The sequence below is a fragment of the Pelobates fuscus genome, chromosome 1 (genome assembly GCF_036172605.1).
Source record: "Pelobates fuscus isolate aPelFus1 chromosome 1, aPelFus1.pri, whole genome shotgun sequence".
In the NCBI taxonomy this organism is placed as follows: Eukaryota; Metazoa; Chordata; class Amphibia; order Anura; family Pelobatidae; genus Pelobates; species Pelobates fuscus.
The window spans coordinates 68,627,860-68,652,578 of record NC_086317.1 but is presented as its reverse complement, the minus strand read 5'-3'; the positions used below and the strand labels follow the sequence as shown (position 1 = coordinate 68,652,578).

Here is a 24,719-nt window from a genome sequence, read left to right as displayed (position 1 = left end):
GCCCTGCAATTAGGCTCAGAGCACTCTGATTGGTGGGTTTAAGTCATCCAATCAGAGTGCTCTGACAGGTAAATGAAGAGACTGACAGGTAAGTCTCTACATTTACCTGTCACAGCACTCTGGTTGGTTTGAAATCCACCAATCAGAGTGCTCTGTGTCATTTTACACAGTGTGGGAAATTGGAATTTTCCCACGCTCTGTAATTTGACTCATAACTCTCTGTTTGGTTACTTAATCCACCAATATGAGAGTTACAATTTTTTTTTTTTTTTTTTACAGTGAGCAGCCACAGGCTGCTCACTGTTTAATAGACATGCCCCTACTCGCGGTATAGCGCGGTATATTAGTAAATTTGGCTGAAAGACCAATTTAGGTCTTTCAGCCTTTTAGTAGACAGCTCCCTAATACCGTGGGAATTAGGGAGTTATCTACTTATTCATTCCTGTCATTACACTGACTGGCCAAGTAACTTACATTTTATATGAATGTATGTTACAGCTGAATCCTGGCTATGTTTGTATACTTTTTATTTAAACTTGTATTCAATGTAACATTCTTCTTCTTTCACTGGGTAAGTATATTAGTACTTAGGCAATACTGTGCTTCGGAACTTCGGCACTTTGACACTTCGGAATTTCGGAAATTCGGTCATTTCGGAACTTCGGACATTCGGATGTATCCGAATGTCCGAATTGCCCTGAAATTCATCCGAATCCATATTCGGATCGAAACAAATTGCACGTCTACCCTTTATTGAGGACCACTTTTTCAAAACTCTCCAAGGTGCACACCCTAAAATCTCCATAATGTTTCCTGCCAGACAAACTCCTGCACAATACAGAGGTCCTTCATGTATTGGTTGCTGCAAAAACACATGATTGCAAGCCATTGCAAGTCTACTTGTCACCCTCCCACTCAATGTGTGCTGTATTCACTTTGCTCCGCCTGCAACTATGAAGAAGATTGCCCATATGATTTGAGGAAGCACAACCAGATCTTTGCAGATATGTGCTGATTGGGATGCCGTTTGCCCCACTACCTCGACTCTGATGGCATCTACTTCAGGAAGCACATCTACTTCCTCCTTACCTGACCCCTCTGCCCCATTCAATTTCCTTTCTTTTCTTATTTTCCTTCCTTTATATTTTGTTATATAATATGATCTGTCTAGATTATTTCATCTATTTTAAAAGGTGTCATAGTAGGTGTAATGTTGTGCATCACTTGCAACATTCCACTCTACATGCTGGACATTGTACTGTGTAAATAGGTTTTTCAATAAAAATTATACATAAAAAAACAAAACAAAGTAGTTTGGTAAAAGTAAAACTCAAGTAATAAACAATAATAAAAGGGCATTCAAAACATTTAAATCACGGGGTGGGGCCTGAGTGGCATGGTGGAGAGACGTGTATTGATAGAGCTCCTGTCCTATACTGACTAATAAGCAGACTTCTGCCTAACCCAGCTTGATTTAGGTCGAATCCAGGGTTTTATCTGCTTCTTGACTTAGCTGTGAATCCCTGCAGGGCTCAAAGATTCAACGTGAGCTCATTTGTGGCACGTCTTGGACCATGTGGCCTAAGTCGCACCGGGCGGGAGAAGTGGCCGATCTCCCAGACAGGGGTTACACGACGGCAATTAATGAAAAACAGATGCCCCATTTCACACCCCTCTGGACCAGTCGGGGTCATCCCGGTCCATCCCTGGGAGGCTGCCCTGACAGAACCCTCCATCAAGACAGCCGTGTAACTACTCCACACCACAGCCAATACATACCCAGCAGCAGCCTGTGGCTCCAGCAGTGCATAGGACCCCAACATGGTGGCAAACCATGAAGAGCTTATCGATCCAGCACAAGAAAGCAAGCAAGAGGGATGCACCGCTGTCCAACACAGAGACTCTTCAACGGTCTGAGGTGCCAGGAGTGATCTGGTCCTATGAAACAACCTGTTGGCACACAGTGAGGCTCTGAGGACCGTCATTCCTCTGAAAGCCGCAGGACTCTGCGATGCCCCTAGCTGGCATAGACTGATACAGGTGCCAGGGTTGCACAAAGTAGAGCTATTGCCCTTCATCTTACCCTCACACCAAGGGGTAATTTATGTGACACTGCTCTCAAGCATCCTCTCTCTATTCTCTTGTATCACCTCTGGCCTACTCTTTACAACATGCAATCAGCTGGGGGCCTCCCTGAGAAACTTTCCTGTTAATAGTCATGTTGATGTATGCTTGTCTCGATCTTTAACCTTAAAAATGTCTGTGTCTTAGTTACACTATCTGTCAATTAACTATATACAGTAATTTGCTTAGACACGTTAAACGTAACTGGATTACTAATCTATTACACAATTGTGCTAACTTACTCTGAATGCCATGCTACTATCTTATATTGTATGTTATTGCTGATCATTGCTGTCGTGGCATCATAAACTTGTTTTGTTATCTCTGGCACAGCAAAAAAAAAAAAAAAACCATTTAAATCACAAGAGTCAATTACATCCTATAAGAAATATAAGCACAGCAACAATCTAGAAAAGGAAAACATCAAAGCCAAAGAGAGCAAGATCGGTTATATTTATATTTATATAAGTACACTAGTTCTAGAAAATCTAGCAACTAGATTTTCGTTGCAGATTGCTACCCTATTTTCTTTGTTGCACTTCCTACTCTGGGACCTGGTTTAAATTGTTGTTATATTTCGTTATAACATATCTTCGATATGGCAACCTAGCAGTATATATATTTCTATCTATATTCTAGTGGCTTTACCACTCAGATTCCTTTATCTATATAGCAATTGCACACAGCAAATTCTTTACTAATTTTATGTGTTTTTCCCCCTGTGTTCCCGTGTCTTTTAGTCACTCCAATTTTAACTGAACCCATTAAATGTTATATTTGAACAATTTTGTCTACATACGTGGTACTATTAGGATAGATCACATTTGTTTGTTTATTTTCCTATTTACAATTTTCTACAAGGGTTATCCCCTATTGTCTGTCCTAGATACTCTTTTGTATTTTGTACTCTTATTTTGTATATCTTTTGTATTTTGTACTCTTTTGATACTCATATTGTATTTAGCTTCCACCTGTTCTTTCTTCTTTGTAAACAAGGATTGGAGTAACATTTTAAAAGAAAGAAAGCAGTAAAGCCACTACATTTTTTACATTCTAACATTCATATAGTGTCCCTTTTAATAGGGTATAATATATTGTGATTCCCAGTCCAGTACGAATGAGCCCACTGATACCTATTATATTGGACACTAACTTCCTCCACTCTAAATCTATATGCACGAAATACATTTAAAAAATATAAAGAAATCATGTTACAATCTATATTTGTCATTTGTCATGTGTTTTGACAAAAACAAGCAAAACAAACAAACAACAAACAATTGAACCCTTGGTCCTTAGGTCACCTGATATATCCATGAAATCATCCAAATTAGGCTGTAAGGTTGCCAGTTCTGGTTGTATCATGTCTGCATTACCAGCGTAGTCTGGAAAGAAAGAGAAGAAATTTAAGACACAGAACAACGACCACTAAACTAGACTGGCATAACCTACCCTAGATAAAAGTTGTATATTGAAAACTGTACTTCACAACTGCAGAGTATCCCCAAAAAGGAGAACACAAATTTCTGTGAATCAACACCGTTTTTTTTTTTTTGTATTTTTTTTTTTTTTTAAATAAGAAGAATAGAGTAAATATTTTAAATCATACACATTTTAAAAAGACTTGCATAGTTTCTCTAAAAGTAAGGTAAGAATGTGTAGTGGAGGTGAATTATACTTAAAGCTTAGGAAAGACCCTATTATCATGATACCTGTTCCTCGCGGTGCTGTGCGATCATGTAATTGACTCTCTATCTCACATGAGACATTCCCCACTTATCTTTGTGATGCCTCATTCTGACAACATTGATGACATGGAATGCTTGTATTTGTCCTCTTTTATATTGTCAGTCTAAGTGAAGCTTTTTGATGATGTGTACACACTTGTGATCGCACAGCCTTCTGTAACCAATCACAACCCAGAAGGTATATGTACACCGTCTGATTGTCCTTGTTTCCTTGCCCTGTCTTAGTTCTTGTTACCCGGGCATCATGTGTTTTTCTACTGTGTATTAAATTTACTGTTCATGACCGCTGCTTCTTTGACAATTATTTTGTTTGCTCTCTGTCTGCTTGCAGATATTTCATTTATCTGTCTTAGGAACTAGCCCGGCCACTGTAAGGACTGGTATGTGTTCCTTTGTTTCCTTTGGGTTTGTGTGTTAGGGAATCTCCCTAACACACAAACCCAAGGACCAGCTACGTGAGGTAGTAAGGTCAAAAAGAGTTCCAAATAAGAGAGTTTAGTGAGTGAGTCCAGTCATTGTCCTGTAGGTGATGTACAACTGTATGGATATAGTTCTGAAAATGTAAATAAGAAAAATGGGAGATGCAGGGGAACTTGCCCTGTATTTGTGGGTGAGTTAAGATTTTATGATGATCAGTCTAAACAACTATCAATGCTGGAAAAGGAACTCTTATACCGGTTTTAAAAAATTGGGCAGACAACAGATGGTAGAAATAAGGGTTAGAGAGGAATGTGAGGAATCTGGAATATTGCTAGCTATTTTTAAGTTGGATTCTTGTAAGTTTCCAAAATGTAAACGTAAGTAACATCCTCTGGAAACTGCAAGAAACCGGAAGAAGTAACTTGTTTCATTAAGCAACTGCAGAAGGTATTGTGTTCCAAATCCCATATCAATGGCATGGCGATATCTAGCCGCCAAGTTATATTCAAATATGTGATGGATTTTAAGCTCTAGAATAAATTTAAGTTGCTGCAACTGTGACAGAGTCACCCTAATTGTTTTTCTATGCTAAGGGAAGGTGATAAATAGAGAGCATAACCTTGGCACATACTATTTCAAAAGTAGTGATGGAAGGATTGGTAACGGGTATGTTAGTTTGGGGAACATTATGCATTTTAAAAGGCATGGCCTTCCTGATATTGTGAGAGAAAGAGTGGTAAGTGAGGACACCAAGATTTTTATGTGAGAGTTGGAAAAGTGTGTGGTACTACAACCATGGGGAAGTTGTGTGAAATGTGGTCCAAGACACAAAGCTGAGATTGTAGACCAACTGACGTGATAAACTTTAATGTGGATGAAAAACCATGATGCCTATTCAGCTTGATCTGGAGAATTGGGATGTTGTTGTTTTTTTTAGCATCTGATACATAAAATAAGACATCATCCGAAAAAAGTCATGATGTCTATTCGGCTTGTTAAGACTTAAAAATATATATATATAATTTAAACTGCATTATACTACTATACAATGTATTCATTTCACTGCATTGCATGCATCATACTGTCTCATGGTTATTTACTATTCAAAATTAATTCAAAGTGAATTTAAAACTAAAGTACAAAATAGCTGAAGTTTGCTTAAATTTGCAATTCACTTTGAATTGACTTTATTTTCATTTTAGTGAATTACTCTGTCTTCTATATCAGCATACAAATATTCCAACAATAAAGGTGTTTTTATTTAAAATATTACCCTTGCATGAAACTGTACAAAAATATTGAGAGGAAAACACTGCATGCCTCCATCTTGATACACTAGCTTCACACACTAGGAAGAGGGTGAAGGGCGGAACTACCAGTAGTTCAAATGATATAGTCATTCCAAGGCTTAAATGGTCGTACCAAGGCTCAAATTATCGTACCAAGGCTCAAATGGTCGTACCAAGGTTCAAATGGTCGTACCAAGGCTCAAATGGTCGTACCAAGGCTCAAATGGTCGTACCAAGGCTCAAATGGTCGTACCAAGGTTCAAATGGTCGTACCAAGGCTCAAATGGTCGTACCAAGGCTCAAATGGTCGTACCAAGGCTCAAATGGTCGTACCAAGGTTCAAATTATCGTACCAAGGCTCAAATGGTCATACCAAGGCTCAAATGGTCGTACCAAGGCTCAAATGGTTGTACCAAGGTTCAAATTATCGTACCAAGGCTCAAATGGTTGTACCAAGGTTCAAATTATCGTACCAAGGCTCAAATGGTTGTACCAAGGTTCAAATGGTCGTAACCAAGGCTCGCCATTCACCGTGGCAGCAGTCATATGCCCCGCAACTAGGAGTGTTGCAATTAATGAGCTCTCACACTCAGAGCTGATCATCAAGCCATGTTTTCCTGTTTAAATTCCCCTCTAAAGGACCGGTGGAGCCAATAAAATACTGGATCCTGTGGCAGGCTGCACCGAAAAATACTTCGCATCAGATTTCATTAAGCAAACAACACTCCTATGAGAGAAGGGATTACAGAAGGCCTAGCTATCATGTAACCCCTGCTTTAAAGAGAGATTCTGAATTAGAACATATTTTAAGTTCTAGGTCATGTAGCACAGATTAAGAATAAAAATGTTGATTGGTTTTGGAGCGTTCAATTTTTTTTTTTTATAAATTTGTATAATATTTAAAAACACCCACCTCCTATAACCTCCGATCCAGTACCAGCACTTTATTTAGTCTACCTCAATACAAAAACAAAGCAGCTCGATCCTCCTTTTCCTACAGAGCACCGCAATTATGGAACGACCTCCCACACACTTTCAAATCTTCCCCAGGCCTAAAATGCTTTAAGAGATCCCTCTCTACATACCTCAAAACAGAATGCACATGTCATGGTTGATTATATATTTCCTACCTCTGTTCTATGTTACATTTTGTATAAATAGTTTTTGTATTTTATTGTACCCTATTGTATCAATGCAATGTTTTGTGGACCCAGGACATACTTGAAAACGAGAGAAATCTCAATGTTACTTTCCAGGTAAAATATTTTATAAATAAATATTAGAGTTGGTATGAATTATATTAGTGGACTATTATATGCTGCTGACACACTCACGTGTTGTACCCCTACACACAATGTAGAATCAAAAATAAAAATATAGATAAGGGTGGAGCAGTGATTAAGACTGACTGTATCCACTGTGCAGTTAGATCACACACACTACATGTTATAATTAACACTACATGTCTGCACGCACAACACTCACTACCATTACGCACTGCATGTCTTTATCAACACCATTCACTACACATTGGCATTCCAAACACACAACACATTGTAAATTATTTCAGGCCAAAATAATTGAATTATAAAAAGTATCCCATTATTTTCTGTTATAAGTTTGGCTATTTTGACAAGAATTTTCACTGGAATCCATCCTTTGATTGTCAGATGTATTCTGTTTGCATTTGTATACATTATGATCAACATGAAACTTGGACACATAACAGAAAGCTGGACAAAAGGACAGTAATACAAGATCACTTACCATAGTCTGGAGGTGTATATGCAGGTGGAAGGCCGTGTGTTGTAGTGAACAGGGTATCAGAGATATCGGTTAAGAAGTAATCCAGATCATACAACATTTCATCTTCATTGTGATGGACATTGTCCAATCCATGCCATCCAGTGCATACCTCACCGCTTCTCCAAGAAGGAACACCCTGCCTCAAAATAAGACAAATGATGGATAAATGTACCTTCAATAGTTACAATAAAGATTACAATTATTTATATAGCAATGCTCTTTACGATTATTTATATTCCACAGCACTGTACTACAGGCAAACAAGACAGACAAAGCTATTCTGAAATAGAATGCAAATGAAATCTTGATATTGCAATATATGGCTAATTATTTTCAAGGGTATTGCAATATATGGCTAATTATTTTCAAGGAGTAGGCCAGTAGTATATGTTTTTGGCAATGAATGAATAGAACCACTCAATATTTAATCATATATTATGCAATCCAGAATGCTTTCAAATCTATACTATTTTAATAATACTTTACTGTAATATTTTTTAGGCTATTAAATTACATGCAAAGATACCAAATGCAGAAAATGCCCAATAGGATGTGAATACTATAGCAACACGCAGTGAACAAAAAGTAAGAAAGAAAAGAGAGAGAAGGAATGGATGTGTCTTGGTGATGTTGAATCACTGGTTCTCATAAAATATATACTGCCTTAAAGGAACACTATAGGGTAAGGAACACAAACAATTATTTCTGACCCTATAGTGTTAAAACCACCATCTAGCCCCCCTGGCCCACTCTTGCCACCCTAAATATAGTAAAATCTCACTTGTATAAAAGTCTGCAGCTCCTGGCCCTGCCCCTGTTTGCCTGCGAACTTCCTCTGTCTGCTGACATCATCAGAAGTGGTGGTCTGAGCCAATAACAATAATTCCCCATAGGATTGGCTGAGACTATCAAGGAGGCAGATCAGGGGCAGAGCCAAAACAAGTCAAACACAGCCCTGGCCAATCAGCATCTCCTCATAGGAAAGTTTAGTGTCTGCATGCAGAGGGTGGAGACACTGAATGGCAGTGCTGCATACTGTGCAGCACTGCTCCAGGAAGCACCTCTAGTAGCCACCTGAGGATTGACCAGTGGAGTTATCACTAAGCTGTAATGTAAACACTGCATTTTCTTTGAAAAGACAGTGTTTACTGCAAAAAGCCTGAAGGGAATGATTCTACCCACCAGAACAAATACAATAAGCTGCAGTTGTTCTGGTGACTTTAGTGTCCCTTTAATATTTGTTATTTATATTTCTATGTCACCTGTAGTGCACCTGTCACTCACACTTTATCAGAGATTTTAACTTGTGTGCCGTGGTCTACTAGAAATAATGTTTTACACATTTTGTTAGCAGGATAATTAGCAATATGTACAAATCAAGAGTATCGTTTTGCCTAAATGTCTGGAGATGTATATTTCGTTTGCACGTTTCAAAGGGTAATTCTAAGCACCATAACACCTGAGCATTATATGGATATGGTGTATAAAGTCTCCCTGTCACAATACACAGTGGCAATTTGCCAAAATCACTGCATCTATAAGACTGCCTACTTGATCAGTGATGTCAAAGATGGAATTTTACTTCCTCCTTTGGCATCCAATATTTGTTGAACTTGTCTCCATAACCCAGAATCAGAAGTTCCTGATTGGTTGAGCTTATTTTGGGTCTGGGAAGGGACTGCCTGCTGCAGCACTTATACGTGTAAGTTCTGCAATCTTAGGAATTTTAAAGCTGAATATATTTTCTTCCTTTTCTTATCCGAAGTACATTTTACAGAATATTTACTGCAATACATTACTGGTATAATTACTTACAGAAATGTGGGTATTCTCCTGCATATTAATTTATATCATAATAAATACATACAATCTGATTATACTTCAACAGGAAATCAAAGACCAAGTCAAATTGCATATATTTTATGCATTAAAAAAAAAAGTTACCTGCAGACTATCCCAATTCCCTTTGCACATTTAAAAAAAAACAAGAGGTTTTTAGTATTACTCCAATGGCCATTAAAGTATAAGCTCACCTTTCATGTTAAGGCAAAACCTCTTACACTAACAATTCACCTTGCTTCTTTGAGTTAAAGGCAAAAAACAGTAGTGGGAGTTTAAACGCAGGACCTAATTTTATGCATTCTGTATATATTTAGTTTATTCTAAACAAGTTATGGTGATTTTATATTTAACTTATATTTAAATTAGCCTACACTGACATCATAGCTGTAATATAGACATAAATTCTTGGATGTACATACAATTATAAACATAGGTACCCATAGGTCTGACTACTATAACCATCCAGCCTTTGTAAGACAAAAAATGGCTGATGGAGTTAAAAGTGTACAAGTATTGTAAGAGCATTAGTGTTGTCTAGGTCTAACAGGACACAGCATTTCTAATGCTAGCTACAAGGCAACTAAAAGTGTGAAACGGTTTATTTCACAGTATTTTTGTAACCAATTTTTAACTTCCATTAACATTTTGTAGGTTATCAAACTATTTTATGTCACCCACCTTTTGTCCCTGAAATGGTTTTCCCTCTTGATGAAGCTTTCGCAGCTGTGAAAATAGGATATGAATGAGATTTTAGATCACTTTTAGAATTAGTGATGAACATAAACAACCAAAATATGTGCAAATAGTATCAATTGCAACACCAAAACAAAACAGTCCTGGTATAAAATGCTTCATTTAATAGATTTGTGTTAAGATGAGAAATGTTAATTGAAAGAGTTATAATCCTATCTAAAATTAATCACGTTCAAGAAAAGGTGAATATGAATGTCTTCCACATTTTGATAAAAATCTCACAAATGGAGTCATGTGGCCTACAATGGGCAACCAACACTGTTATTAGAAGCCACATTTTTAGTGAGCATGTGTCAATAACTTGTGCATTTTGAGGATTTAATTCATCAGACAATTATTGTTTTAAGCCAAAACAGGCAAATAGAAAAATCTCCCAAACTCGGCTATTTTATTTTATGAATTGCAATCCCCCTGTTGAACATCCTTAGATTCATAGTTTTGTGCACGGTTTAAACGTTCCATTTGCCACTAGTCTTTGGCAAGTGAAAATGTAGCCTGGGCAAGTAGAAATTCATCCCTGATGAGTGTGCCACAGACTTTCTAGTCTTGCAGTGGCGAGTAACTTTCAAGGGCTGGCTAGAAACTCAGGCCTTTAAATTTTAAGCCCTAGTTTAGCAAATACTCTGATAGTTTCTATTCCCTTCTGAAATATCTTATTAGCTTATATCAAAAAATTTCAATTACAATACACACTTTTAAGAATCAAGTCAATTTTATACTGACTTAAAGCAGAATTTCTTTAAAAATCCTACTGAGATTTCTATTTCACGATGTACAAATCTCTCCTGCTAAGTTCTTATCTTTACTGCTCACTCCTGAGGCGCTAATAAAGAATAAAAACAGAAGAAGCTCGGGTGTCTTACGCGTTTCTTGTAGTAAATTCTCCATTTGTTATATTCCTTCATTACTACTTCTATACGTCTCTTCCAATAGTTACCTTCTAAGACCACGGCCTAAAATATGAAGATCGGCAATTAGATATATATTTATGAGATTAAAATATATACATATAGCAGTCATATGCATTTTTAACCCGCCCCTTGTTACTTGACTAAGAGGTGTATTCGCTAAACAATGAATTGTAATGAATTTTATTGTTCAAGTTGCTTGCCTCTGGTTTCCGGTGATCATCTCCTTCTGAGCCATCAAGGGGTGTCACAAACCCACACACAGGGGTCCTTCTTTTCTCTACGTCTGAAGGGAACACAACAAACGTGAGATTTACATTATACGTTGTGGTTATTTCCTTCCAATGCCCCGAATTCCATGTAATTATCAAGAGAAATGTTGGTTGGAGAACTTCATCCTGAGTAACACAGGGATAGGACATTAAGGGGAGATGTAGTTTTGTAAACTCCCTTAATGCATCTATCATGTACAGACTATTAAAAGCACTATATAACTCATTACACAGTTTTGGGAAACAAAAAAATAACAATTGATCAACAAACCGCCTGACGCATAGCAAAAACAATATATATAGTTGAAATCTAATCATCTCTGCTGTTTTTTTTTTTCTTTTGTTTTTTTTACAATCTTTAATTTCAGATTTTCAGTTAAAAACAAGACATAAAAATAGCCAAACAGGGGGTAAAGACATTGTCACACTATTAAAGGAAAATAATCTGATGAGACAGAAAAATGTTCTCTGACAGTTCACCATAGTTTGGTAGTAATGGTAAATCGGAATACTAGATAAAAAAAAACAATGGCATTCCATGTTTATACCTTTTTGATTGTGTTTACTGGTCTGGTGGAGCCTTTGATCATTGTTTTCAATTTATGTATCCTACATTTGTAGTGGGACGTGCTCTTGAGTAGGGGTGCTATAAGAGGGATCAAGAGAGGAGACAGCAAACCTTTTTTAATCTAGTTTTATAAATGGGGAATGACGGATTGGCTGAGAGCATCAGCTGACCACTCTCTGGCCAATCAGCGTCGGCGCTGTCCAATTCTTTCTGTTTAAAGATTTTTAGAAAAAGGAAGGAGAAAGAGATTCAGCAATGGAACAAAGACTTTGGGGTTCAACCTTTCCCTAAGGAGGGCTGGACATGCCAGTCTACTAGTCTATGATGCTTTAAAATATAAGCAAAACTATAAATTAAAAATAAAACAGCATTGAACCACAACTTTCACAAACTTAACCAATTCTAAATCTTACAGACCTTCTTTTCCGCGAGCTGGCGAACTAGAGGTTCCATTCCTATAAGCCTCATAGCATGAAAAAGGATCTTTAGAAAACATTCCAGTGGAAGATACGTGTAACAAAACATTTCATTACATTGATAGATCACTGTGAGCGCACAGGAGGCAGGCAGAGCCCGGCTCCCACCCCATTTCTACGTGGTGATGTATTAATGGAATAAATGTATTTTCCATTGGAGCACTTTTCATCTAAAGATACCATGGTCCCACCATGTCCTATTATTCCCAAAAACATTATATTGCATTATGTTACATCAGGCTCAAAAAAAGACTTCAGGCAGAGAATTCCAAATCTTCATTGTTCTTACTGAAAAGAACATGTTCCTCTGACTTAGGTGATATCTCCTACCTCAATTCTAGAGTCTTGTCCTCTGTAAGTTCTACTATTGAACAGGGAACCGGAGAGCTGTTCTTACTGGCCCTGTATATATTTGTATAATGTTATACTTCTTTTGAAACTCTTTCTTTCGAGCTAAATACGTTCAGCCTAAATAAGTTCCAATTTTCTAGCCTTTCTTCAAAACCTAAAATCTACTATTCCCCTTATGAATTTTGTAGCTCTCCTCTGATACTGAGTTCTCTTATTTAAAACAGAACAACATTATCAGAGTGAAATCTTACCCCCTTTGATGCATGACAGTACCATACTTGCAACTGCTGGTGGACATTGCACACAGCTGCTAAAAACTATTCTAAGACCTTCTGAATATTGTTTTCCCTCACTGCGTAACATATAGGGTATGTGATAATTGTCCGCTACTCATTCTAAATGCATAACTTTGCATTTATCTCCATTAAATCACATATGCCACTTGACAGCCTTTGTTCTTTAATCTATCCAAACCCTTCTGCTGAGAAATAGTACCTTAACCCCTTAAGGACCAAACTTCAGGAATAAAAGGGAATCATGACATGTCACACATGTCATGTGTCCTTAAGGGGTTAAAGGGACACTTTAGTCACCAAAAACAACTTTATCTTAATGAAGCAGTTTTGGTGTATAGATTATGCCCCTGCAGTCTCACTGCTCAATTCTCTGCCATTTAGGAGTTAAATCACTTTGTTTATGCAGCCCTACTCACACCTCCCTGCATGTGACTTGCACAGTCTTCCTAAACACTTCCTGTAAAGAATAATCTAATGTTTAAACTTCCTTTATTGCAAATTCTGTTTAATTCAGAATTTCTTATCTCCTGCTCTGTGAACAGATTGCTAGACTCTGCAGGAGCCTCATGTAACAAAAATCCAATTTACAAAGCAGGAGATAAAAACTTTTAAAGTAAGTTAACATCTGATTGAAAACAAAACAATTTGGTTTTCAAGAAGTGAATACAAATACAAAAAAACAAGTCCTGCGCTCAAACTCCCATTACTCCTGGGCGGCAGCAACGACCATAGTACACATCAGCCCAAATACATACAGTAAAAACCAAAGAAAATAAGTTACCTGCACTATTTCACAAATCCCTATGTATATTTAAACAAATTGAGGTTTTTAGTTACCTCCAATGGCCATGAGAGGGTATGCCCACCTGCCACGTCAAGGCAGACCTCTTAGGTGGGTCCTAACTCACCTTCACCTTGCTTCCTTGAGTTTCCGGCAAAGATATCTCTAATGAGACAGAAAGGGGTATTTTTTTATATACATCCCTACATGCTTATTGACCCTTAATAGGGAACACATGGGATGGGCAGCAGCATTGTAACATAGCTGTGTGATACAAAAGTGAATACAAATACACAAAAACAAGTCCTGCGCTCAAACTCCCATTACTCCTGGGCGGCAGCAACAACCATAGCACACATCAGCCCCAATACATACAGTAAAAACCAAAGAAAAAAAGTTACCTGTACTCTTTCCCAAATCCCTATGTATATTTTTAAAAAATTAGGTTTTTAGTTACCTCCAATGGCCATGAGAGGGTATGCATATTAACCCTTAAAAGGGAACACATGGGATGTATATAAAAAATACCCCTTTCACAAAGGGATTCGAAAGAGGCTTATCATGTGAGATTATGTTACATATTGTATTTCCAAGAATGTTATCCTCGTGATTGACTTCTGCGCAAGCCTGTAAGTTGTATTTTACTTGCTCTACCTATCGTATGAAAAATAAAGAATTATAAAAAAAAAAAAAAAAAAATACCCCTTTCTGTCTCATTAGAGATATCTTTGCCGGAAGCTCAAGGAAGCAAGGCGAATGGTTAGAGTTAGGACCCACCTAAGAGGTCTGCCTTGACGTGGCAGGTGGGCATACCCTCTCATGGCCATTGGAGGTAACTAAAAACCTCCATTTGTTTAAATATACATAGGGATTTGGGAAAGAGCGCAGGTAACTTTTTTCTTTTGTTTTCAATAAGGCTGTGTGAGTCACGGCTAGGGAAGGTGTATCTAGGGCTGCATAAACAGAAACTAAACAGAAACTAAAGTGATTTAACCCCTTAAGACCGCAGCCAAATGTACAAGTTGTGATCCAAAAAAAACGTAAACAAAACCTGGCATTTGCGCTACATGTCTGTCCAACCGTAATTCACCTCTTTCATATTAAATGCACCCACACTTATTATATATCATTTTATTCAGGGGAAACAGGGCTTTCGTTTAACATCAAATATTTAGGTATGGAACATAATTTAATATGAAAAAATATTACAAAAATGAGAGAAAATAAGATTTTTTTAAATTTTTTTAGTTCTACGTGACATTCTAAATGTGAATGTCATAATACTGTGTGCTTTTACTGCAATAAAATACACATATTTGTATTCAGCGATGTCTCACGTGTAAAACAGTACCCCCTATGTACAGGTTTTATGGTGTTTTGGGAAGTTACAGGGTCAAATATAGCATGTTACATATTTCAGTTTTTTCACATTGAAATTCGCCAGATTGGTTACGTTGCCTTTGAGACCATATGGTAGCCCAGAAATAAGAATTACCCCCATGATGGCATACCATTTGCAAAAGTAGACAACCCAAGGTATTGCAAATGGAGTATGTCCAGTCTTTTTTAGTAGCCACTTGGTCACAAACACTGGCCAAAGTTAGTGTTAATATTTGAAAATGCAAAAAACTAATTTGAACGCACATTTTTGGCCAGTGTTTGTGACTAAGTGGCTACTAAAAAAAAAACCATACCCTATTTGCAATACCCTGGGTTGTCTACTATTGCAAATGGTATGCCATCATGGAGATAATTTTCATTCCTGGGCTACCATACGGTCTCAAAGGCAACCTGGCGAATTTTAATGTGAAAAAACTGAAACGCAAACCTTATATTTGACTCTGTAACTTTTGAAAACACCATAAAACCTGTACATGAGGGGTACTGTTATACTCAGGAGACTTCGCTGAACACAAATATTAGTGTTTCAAAACAGTAAAACGTATCACAACAATTATATCGTCAGTGTAAGTGCCATTTGTGTGTGAAAAATGCAAAAAATTTCACTGTCACTGACGATATCGTCGTTGTAATATATTTTACTGTTTTGAAACACTAATATTTGTGTTCAGCGAAGTCTTCCGAGTAAAACAGTACCCCCCATGTACAGGTTTTATGGTGTCTTGGAAAGTTATAGGGTTAAATATAGTGCTAGCAAATTAAATTCCCTATAGTTTCAGCATGGGTTGTCAGGCAGGTCCCGCTAATTGTAATTAATAAAATGACCTAATTATGTAAAATTATTACATAAATATATGCGTAGAATTATTATATATATAGGTGTGTGTATATATATATGTGTGCATATATATGTATATAATTTTTTTTATTATTTTTATTTATATATAGGTATATATTTAGTGATATATACGTATATACTTATGTATATAGATATATATTATTTCGTTCTACATGTATTTTGATATCAATATATATATATTAATTTTAAAATACAGTTCGAACGAAATTTCGCATGTTTATATATTTTTTATCTATTTATTTTGTATTATTTTTTTAATTTTTTTTAACGTATTTATATATTTATTTATTTTTTATTATATATAAATATATATATATAATAAAAATTATATATATATTTAATCAATATCATTGTACGTGTATTTTGATATTAATATATATATATATAATTATGTATATATTAATATTAAAATACATGTAGACAGTGTATGTATATTTATGTGTATATGTGTATATATATACTTAGATCATATATATAATAAATATATATATGATCTAAGTAGATATAATCTTATTTTTACACTGTTTTAACGGATTTTATTTGAATTTCAGACAGCAGGGGGAGTACCTGTCATTACAGGCACTCCCCCTGCTGGCATTGACATGGACCTCGCGATCACATGGCCCTGGGGGGCCGAAGAGGATGGAGGGGGACTCCCTGGGCTCCCAGGTAAGTCCCCCATACCGCGATCGCCGTCGTGGGATCGACGGCGACCGGGTAAGTACATAAGACCGCAGGACGTTCTATGCCGCCCTGCGGATTTTAGAGCCATCTAAATAAGGACGGCATAGTACGTCCTGCGGTCTTAAGGGGTTAACTCCAAATGGCAGTGACACTTCAGAGGCAAGATATGTACACAAAAGCTGCTTCATTAAGCTAAAATTGTTTTGGTGACTATAGTGTTCCTTTAAATAGTGAGATCTACACTGACACAACACTTTTGATTTACACTTCAAGATAATTGAGACTAAAGCATTTTTTTACAGCAAAAAACAACAACAACAACAAAAAAAAAACCTTCTGTAGATTGGAAAGGAAGTGCATCAGGTGGCAGGTTTAAGGAGTACAACTAACTGTACCCTAACCCAGCGTTTCCCAATTGGTGTTCTGCGAGAACACAAATAGGGTTCCGCCGCAATTTCGAGAAACAAAATAGGCGCCACTGATTATTGAGACGGGCAGCGAGGGAGCACTCTTCCCCTCTCAGCTCCCTTGCGCGCACCGCAGTGATGCCAGAGCCGTAATATGACATCACTCCGGCGCCGGCATCACTAAGAGGCGTGCAAGGGAAGATCACTGCTCCCTGGCCACCCGCACGCCAGCCGCTCAGCCCTACTGGACCCCAGGGACCGCACGCCAGCCGCTCAGCCCAGCAGCCCCACTGGACCCCAGGGAAATAGACTCCATGCCAGCACTCCCAAAGGTAGGGAGGCTAGGTGGAGTGAAATTTAAAAAAATAAATAAATTGTGTTTGTGTCTGTTAAGGAGTTTGTATGTGTGTTTGTCAGTGAGTGTGTATGTGTGCTTGTCAGTGAGAGTGCATGTGTGCATGTGTGTTTGTCAGTGAGTGTGTGTGTCAGTGAGTGTGTGTTTGTCAGTGAATGTGTGTGTTTGTATGTGGGTGAGAGTGTATGTGTGCTTGTCAGTGAGAGTGTGTTTTTGTCAGTGAGAGTGTATGTATGCTTGTCAGTGAGAGTGTATATGTCTTTGTATGTGTGTCTGTCAAAGAGTATGTGTGTTTGTCAGTGAGAGTGTATGTGTGTCTGAGTGTGTGTCAAGGTTTGTGTATGTGTCACTGTGTGTATCTGAGTGTGTGTATCTGTGTGTCAAGGTGTGTATCTTTGTGTCTGTGGGTATATGTCAGTGTGTATATGAATGTGTGTATATGTGTCAATGTTTTTATATGTGTGTCTGTGTGTTCATTTGTTTGTGTATGTATGTACGTACGTGGCATACGTACAGCAATCATATGTGCATACATCACAGCAATCAAACACCACCCTAGCATTTAAACACGTATATGTGCATAAATCCAAGCAAACACCAACACAACAGGCAAACACACTCCTGCAATACACAAACATTACATACAAACACACACCTTCACGCAAATGCAAACATTACATACAAACACACCCCTGTATCAAAACGCTAACATTATATACAAACATCAACTGTACACACAAAAGCACACCTGCTCCTCAGTACTACTATCTGTTTACTATCTGCGCTACGGTGCCAAACATTTTTTGGGGTTCCACGTTATTCGAGCATTATGTCAAAGTGTTCCACTGGAACAATTAATTGGGAACCCCTGCCCTAACTTATACATTGCACATAGTATATGTTTCCATAGAGGTTAAATTACAAATACCTCTACCCAGGGCATTCAGGGGCTTACAAATCCCTTTGAAACCACACTGCATCGCGTAAATTGCTCCTGCAAAGTTGGGAGTTATTCTGTAGTGATGTAGTGATGTACCTGTGTTTTACTTACACTGTATGTACCAAGCTCTCCAAATTGCATTGTTCAGGCGGATCTTGTCAGTCCACATTAGCCTTAGTCCTTTAAAATTCTTCCATTTTGGTGAGACCAGCTTTCCACTACAAAACATGCATATTAAGCGTCAGAAAAGACATGTATCACAAAAATGATAAGATAGGCAAAAAACCTAAAGACTGAAATGATGCACATAAGTAAGGAATGCATTATAAATGAAATAACACGATATACAATTCAATATTCTGTTATTTTGGCAACTTGCCAAAAACTTTGCCCTTTTCTTAAAATAAAGTAAAATAAAGTAAGTAATAAAAAAAAATAAAAAAAATTATTAGTCTTAAATTAAGTAAAAAAAAAAAAATATGGAGGTATGATTTTGCAAAAGATATTCCAAAATATCCAAATATTAAATGTAGTATTTAACATCTTATTAGATCAGTGTTTTACCCCAAATTAAGTAAATTCGGTTTTCTCATTTCATCACAACTCCATACAGCAATAAATATAATTAAAGTAAAAGCTTATTGGCAATTAAAGTTACCAAATAAAGGACATTAACATTGAATATGCTACTGTCTGTCAGATGCATTCATAAGTTAATAAAAACTAATACAAGTTATCAGTTTATATTCTCATAGCTGCACTGTGGAATTCCTGACTCTTTTCAGTTCAATATTTATTGTTGGGGCTGAGAGTGATAGGGGTTATTAATTAATGAGGGCGTTTGAAAAAGTGCTTGTTGCCCAACTATCCATCGGGTACACACAACTACTAGCTAATAAATAGGGGGATATCTGTGCATCTTTCTCTGTTTGTTGTATTTTCCCTATGTTAATATTGACTTTTGGAAGGTTCACTGAGTATCAAACAACCAAACATCTGTCCCCTTGTCCGCAGGCTAGTAAATGCAGTTTGAATAATTCTAAAGACAACATAGTCAAATTTTTGGAAGTCCTACAGTTTTAGTGCAAGTAAAAAGTTAAAACCAGTTAATCAGAGAAATACAGATACGATGCATTTTAAAAATTACACCTTTATTTCATAAGTGCCTGCAATAAGGCTACTTGTCTCAATGTTGTTGCTGGAATGTATAACCCTTTAAGCCTATATTATTATTATTAAGAAGCGCCAACAAGTTCCGTAGCGCTGTACAATGGGTGGACTAACAGACACGTATTTGTAACCAGACAAGTTTGACGCACAGGAACAGAGGGATTGTGGGCCCTGTTCAATGAGCTTACATGCTAGAGGGAGTGGGGTATAGTGACACAAAAGGTAAGGGTAGGGTAGAAAAATAGGTTAATAACAAAGTAGACAGGTGGTGGTCAAAAGGCCCAAGTAGGCACATGAACACCGGTAAAGATTCTGTGAGTCTACCCTTGATGAACAGAAAAATAAAAAACACCTTTATTGTAGGGTATAAATTCCCCAAAAAGATAAAGGAAACTTATAACTAATAACCACATCTATTGAAATAAGGGGGAGATGGTGCTATATCAATATGAGATAGGAGTGGATAATACGGTAGTTCGTAATAACATCATCAGATCCTTAGAGTATAGTTATGATCTGCATGAGGGGTGACTGATGCATACTGATCATGGTCTAAGGATCTTGTATAGAGCAGTGGTAAATGTTATCCCCTGTACAAAGAGCCCTTGCTTCATCTGTGATAGGTGAGGGAATTAATACATTTGGAATACTTCAGCGTTGACACCAGAGTGTCAACTGTACTCGATGACTCCCAAGGTCCTATCTGTAAGCAATAGGTTTTCTAGCGGGGGAATATCCAACCCATATATTCTCAGGGGAGTGAACGCTGTAGACTTGCTGATTATCGGCTATCTAGAACTTACTTGTCAGACAGTATATGACCGTTACGACAGATAAGTAGATAAAGCCTAAAAGAAAGTCTAACACACTTCCCCTAACGGTAAGACTGATAGTGAGTCGCTTAATATGGTAGGATTTGAGGTTACCGCTGTATGGACACCTCGGCCGTAGCTAGACGGTCCGTTTCGTGCCCTCTGGATCCTCTCAGGGATAAGCGTAGAGCAGACAGTACTCTTATTCAGTAGGCTCTAAGCTGGACAGTGTCGGTGGGCTGCGGTACACTGTAATAAACAGATAGACGCTGCAGGACAGATATGGAATCTATTAGTCGTACTATTCATCAAATGTACATCATATTGAGGAATCTGTAACTTAGTCTCTACAGCCTGTGTCTATACCGCTGAACCCTAAGGTTACTACTGCTCACACTGTTGCAAAATAAGCTAAATACAGAGTATAATGCTGGACTAACTGCTGGAACTGAGAGTAAAGGAATGAACTGACTGTTAGAACTGCCGGAAACTCCAACCTAATAGAAACATGAACTTTTCTGTAGACCTCCTATATATCTCAAGAATCTCCCCCCACCTAGTGAACACTCAAAGTGCTAGTGAAAAAATAATAAAAGCATAACCTAACGCACGTTTCGGCGCTATGCAAGCGCCTTTCTCAAAGGTAAGTATGACACTGACACGGGTGCTTCTTTTATATTCTGTTACCTTAGGTTGATATCCAATCCCCAAGCGCCTCTCGTTCACGCCTCGCGCGCCAAAATCCTGGATGGGCGGACACCACCATTTGGTGCCGCCCCTCCACGTCATTTCGGGGGCGTGTTTCAAAAAATGAGTGTGTGTATGAAACATACTCATATCCAGATGCTGTGCGCTACGGTGATTGTTGGAGCTTATTGACATGTATCATCCATGATCAGAGGACGGATTGTTTGTATCTCCGAAATCTTAAAACACCGCAATGTACTGTTTATATAGGGCATCGTAACGGCCCTGTGTTAAACTGACTACGGGATGGAAGTTGTTTTTAACCATTTATGGGGATATCATAGCCCCTAAATAGTGCTGAAACGGAGAGAGAAGGGAAAGGATTAATATAGAGTCAACAAAAAGATGTATGTTCCCTTATTCGATCCTTGCCTAATGATCCAATTAATGGATCAGTACGCCGTCTTTATCATGTCTTAGTCATTCATAAGCTGTCCAGTACATATATCCTTAGTGGTGAACTAAAGAGTGGTGAACCGAGGGGGCTAAGGGTCCAGACTACACCTAATGTTGAAATGAATGACCCAGCATTGCAAAAAGAATGGGAGGAAGCAGCTGATACTTGCTCCAAAAAATTCATGGATATCCTGCAAAGATTTGAAGCAGAGAGGCTAAAAACCGTGAATGAGAAAGTTAAGACAGCAATTGAGGACATACAAAGCTATAAAGACGACCCCTCTTTTGCTACACAAGAACAGAAATTACAACAAAACTTTAACAAATATCAAAATAATGTCAAAAGTCGCAAACACGGTAAATACGTAAGGGACAACGACGATTATAGAAAGGGTAACGTGTATAGACGTTTTAAAAAAACAATGAGGATGGACTCAGATCACTATGAGACATCTGAATATGAGACGTCAGACACAGATAGCGAACAAACACCCACCACCAGTAATAATCGGAATCAACAGGGCAATAAAGGAATATTAAAAAAGGGAGTGACTTTTTTAGGGCAGCCCCCTCGAGAAGGGGAAACACAGAACAACAGACAAACCAGGAACAGAGGCAGGGCACGCAGGAGGTATTGAATAAAGATATGCGAGTAGTCAACTTATCAGATACCATACTGACCGTCACTCAAACAGGGGTCTTGATGAAAGGACTATCCTTTGTCCCAATTCCCCCATTCAACCATTCAACCATTTTGAATGGATCAAAGATATTAACCTGTTTGGCAGAAGACTGGCTCTACATAAATTCTTTAAAATAAAAGATGAAAAAAAGGCCAAAGAATTGGGATTCAACCCAAGAGAATATCAATGCCTACAGGAATTAGTGACCCTGTTAGAGGATAGTGACAATACGGCGATAGCTACTCCATACACAAACCTGCGACCGAAGAGCAAATTCACCCCTAACCTAAGAGAGTTTAAGAACATCGACATGTTTGTGGAATCCACCACAAACATGATAAAAATGATCAATACCGATATGCTCACCATGAAACCTAAGGGCAATTTATCCAAAGCAGAATGGAAGGCACTCTGCAGCCTAAAAGACAATGACGGTATCATCATTAAACCTGCGGATAAAGGGGGCAACATTGTGATAATGAACAGAGCACACTACATACAAACAATGGAGAACATGCTCCTGGATGATAAGACCTATAGTATACTTACCAATGATCCAACAATCAAATACCAAAAGGAGTACAAAATACTCCTAGACCAAGCATATGATGACGGCATCTTGACCAAAGAGGAATATGGCAGTATCTTCATAAAATACCCGACCATTTCCACATTTTATGGCCTCCCAAAAATCCACAAACAGTATGAGACACTTACAGCTAGACCCATAGTCTCAGGGTCCAACAACTTTACTAGCAAGGGAAGCATTTATGTGGACAAGATATTACGCCCGTATGTGGAAAATCTACCTTCATACCTAAAAGATACAAAAGACACATTGAGGTGCCTGAAGTCATTAAAGGTACCTAAAGGATCAGTACTCTGTAGCTTAGATGTTGAAGCTTTGTACTCGTCTATCCCCCATACAAGTGGGCTGGAGCATGTTGGCCACTTTCTGGAAAAAAGAGGCCCAGAACATGATACTCACACAAAGTTCGTGCTGAAGCTTTTACGCTTCATCCTCACCCACAACTTCTTTCTATTTAAGAATAAATACTACCACCAGGTGCAGGGGACTGCTATGGGGACATCTTGTGCCCCAGCTTATGCCAACCTGCACCTGGGGTGGTGGGAAAGCAAGTTGGTATTCTCCGAAAACAATTCACGATACACAGATTTCATCTATGTATGGAAACGGTACATAGATGATATTTTAGTGGTATGGACAGGCACCAGAGAAGTTTTTGAGGAGTTTGTAACATCCCTGAATGTGAATAATTTAAATTTGAAATTCACCATGGAATTTGGAAACCAAACACTCAACTTCCTAGATTGCACTCTCACCATAACAGAAACCCTTGAGATTAAGACTACCCTCTTCCGTAAGTCCACATCAACTAACAATATGTTGAGATGGGAAAGCTATCACCCCGTCCCCCTCAAGAGGGGTATCCCAGTTGGGCAATATCTGCGGCTAAGAAGAAATTGCTCATCAACTGAGGATTTCAAGATAAAAGCTAAAGAATTGAGACAAAGGTTTAGAGAAAGAGGATACCCAATCAGATGCCTGAAACAAGCATACCAAAGAGCACTTGACAGTGACCGGGAGACCCTTTTGCAAAATGCTAAACCAGACATGGACAAACAAATCAGATGCATAGCCAACTACGACGCAGGCTGGGAGGAAGCAAAAAGAATTCTAAACCGATTCTGGCCATTACTGACACAGGACCCTCATCTAAAGGATACCATCTCCCCCAGGGTATCGGTCACAGCCAGAAGAGGGAGGAATATAAAAGATATACTAGTACCCAGTCACTTATCTATGTCTAAAAAGGCATCAAGAAACTGGATCACGGTGCAGGGTACATACCAGTGCGGGAGATGTGTAGCATGCACCTTTATTGCTAAAGGGTCTAAAACAATTACAGACTCTGCAGATACCACTACAATCCCCATAAAGCAGTTTTTCAACTGCAACACTTCCGGCATGGTATACCTTTTGACGTGTAAATGCGGCATAAAGTATGTTGGAAAAACCATACGTCCTTTTAAAAAACGAATAATGGAACATGTCCACTCAGTGACATCACACAGAGATACACCAGTCGCAAGACACATTAGGTCCCAACACAGCGATACGCCTCGCTGCATTAAATTTGCGGGCATTGAAAAGATCCAGATGGGGAAGAGAGGTGGAGACCTAGACCAGACCCTTAAAAGAAGGGAATGCTACTGGATCCACAAACTAGACACCCTATCACCGAAAGGACTCAATGAGGGGTTCACATTTACCCCCTTCATTGGTTAAGGAACCCCATAACTGTACTAATGTAATATATGTAAATATGTATATATATAAGAGTTCGTTTACCCGGAACGCAATTTTCTAAACTAACACCATAAATGTAACAAGGATATAACGTCTACATAATGCTAACATCCTATATGACACTTTATAATGACACTAGCTCTTTAGTTCACCACTAAGGATATATGTACTGGACAGCTTATGAATGACTAAGACATGATAAAGACGGCGTACTGATCCATTAATTGGATCATTAGGCAAGGATCGAATAAGGGAACATACATCTTTTTGTTGACTCTATATTAATCCTTTCCCTTCTC

The 24,719-nt window shown here is 38.1% G+C and overlaps 1 protein-coding gene across 1 annotated transcript in view; it reads right to left on the bottom strand.

The window, feature by feature from the left end:
* MLXIPL (MLX interacting protein like) overlaps nt 1-24,719 on the bottom strand; it is an 82,621-nt gene that overhangs the window by 37,132 nt on the left and 20,770 nt on the right. The window contains exons 2-7 of the mRNA XM_063449546.1: nt 18,392-18,498; nt 11,094-11,176; nt 10,846-10,935; nt 9,908-9,952; nt 7,349-7,523; nt 3,429-3,509 (exon numbers count right to left, since the gene is read on the bottom strand). Coding sequence (XP_063305616.1) covers nt 3,429-3,509; nt 7,349-7,523; nt 9,908-9,952; nt 10,846-10,935; nt 11,094-11,176; nt 18,392-18,498 — 581 coding nt within the window. The remainder of the gene's footprint in view (nt 1-3,428; nt 3,510-7,348; nt 7,524-9,907; nt 9,953-10,845; nt 10,936-11,093; nt 11,177-18,391; nt 18,499-24,719) is intronic.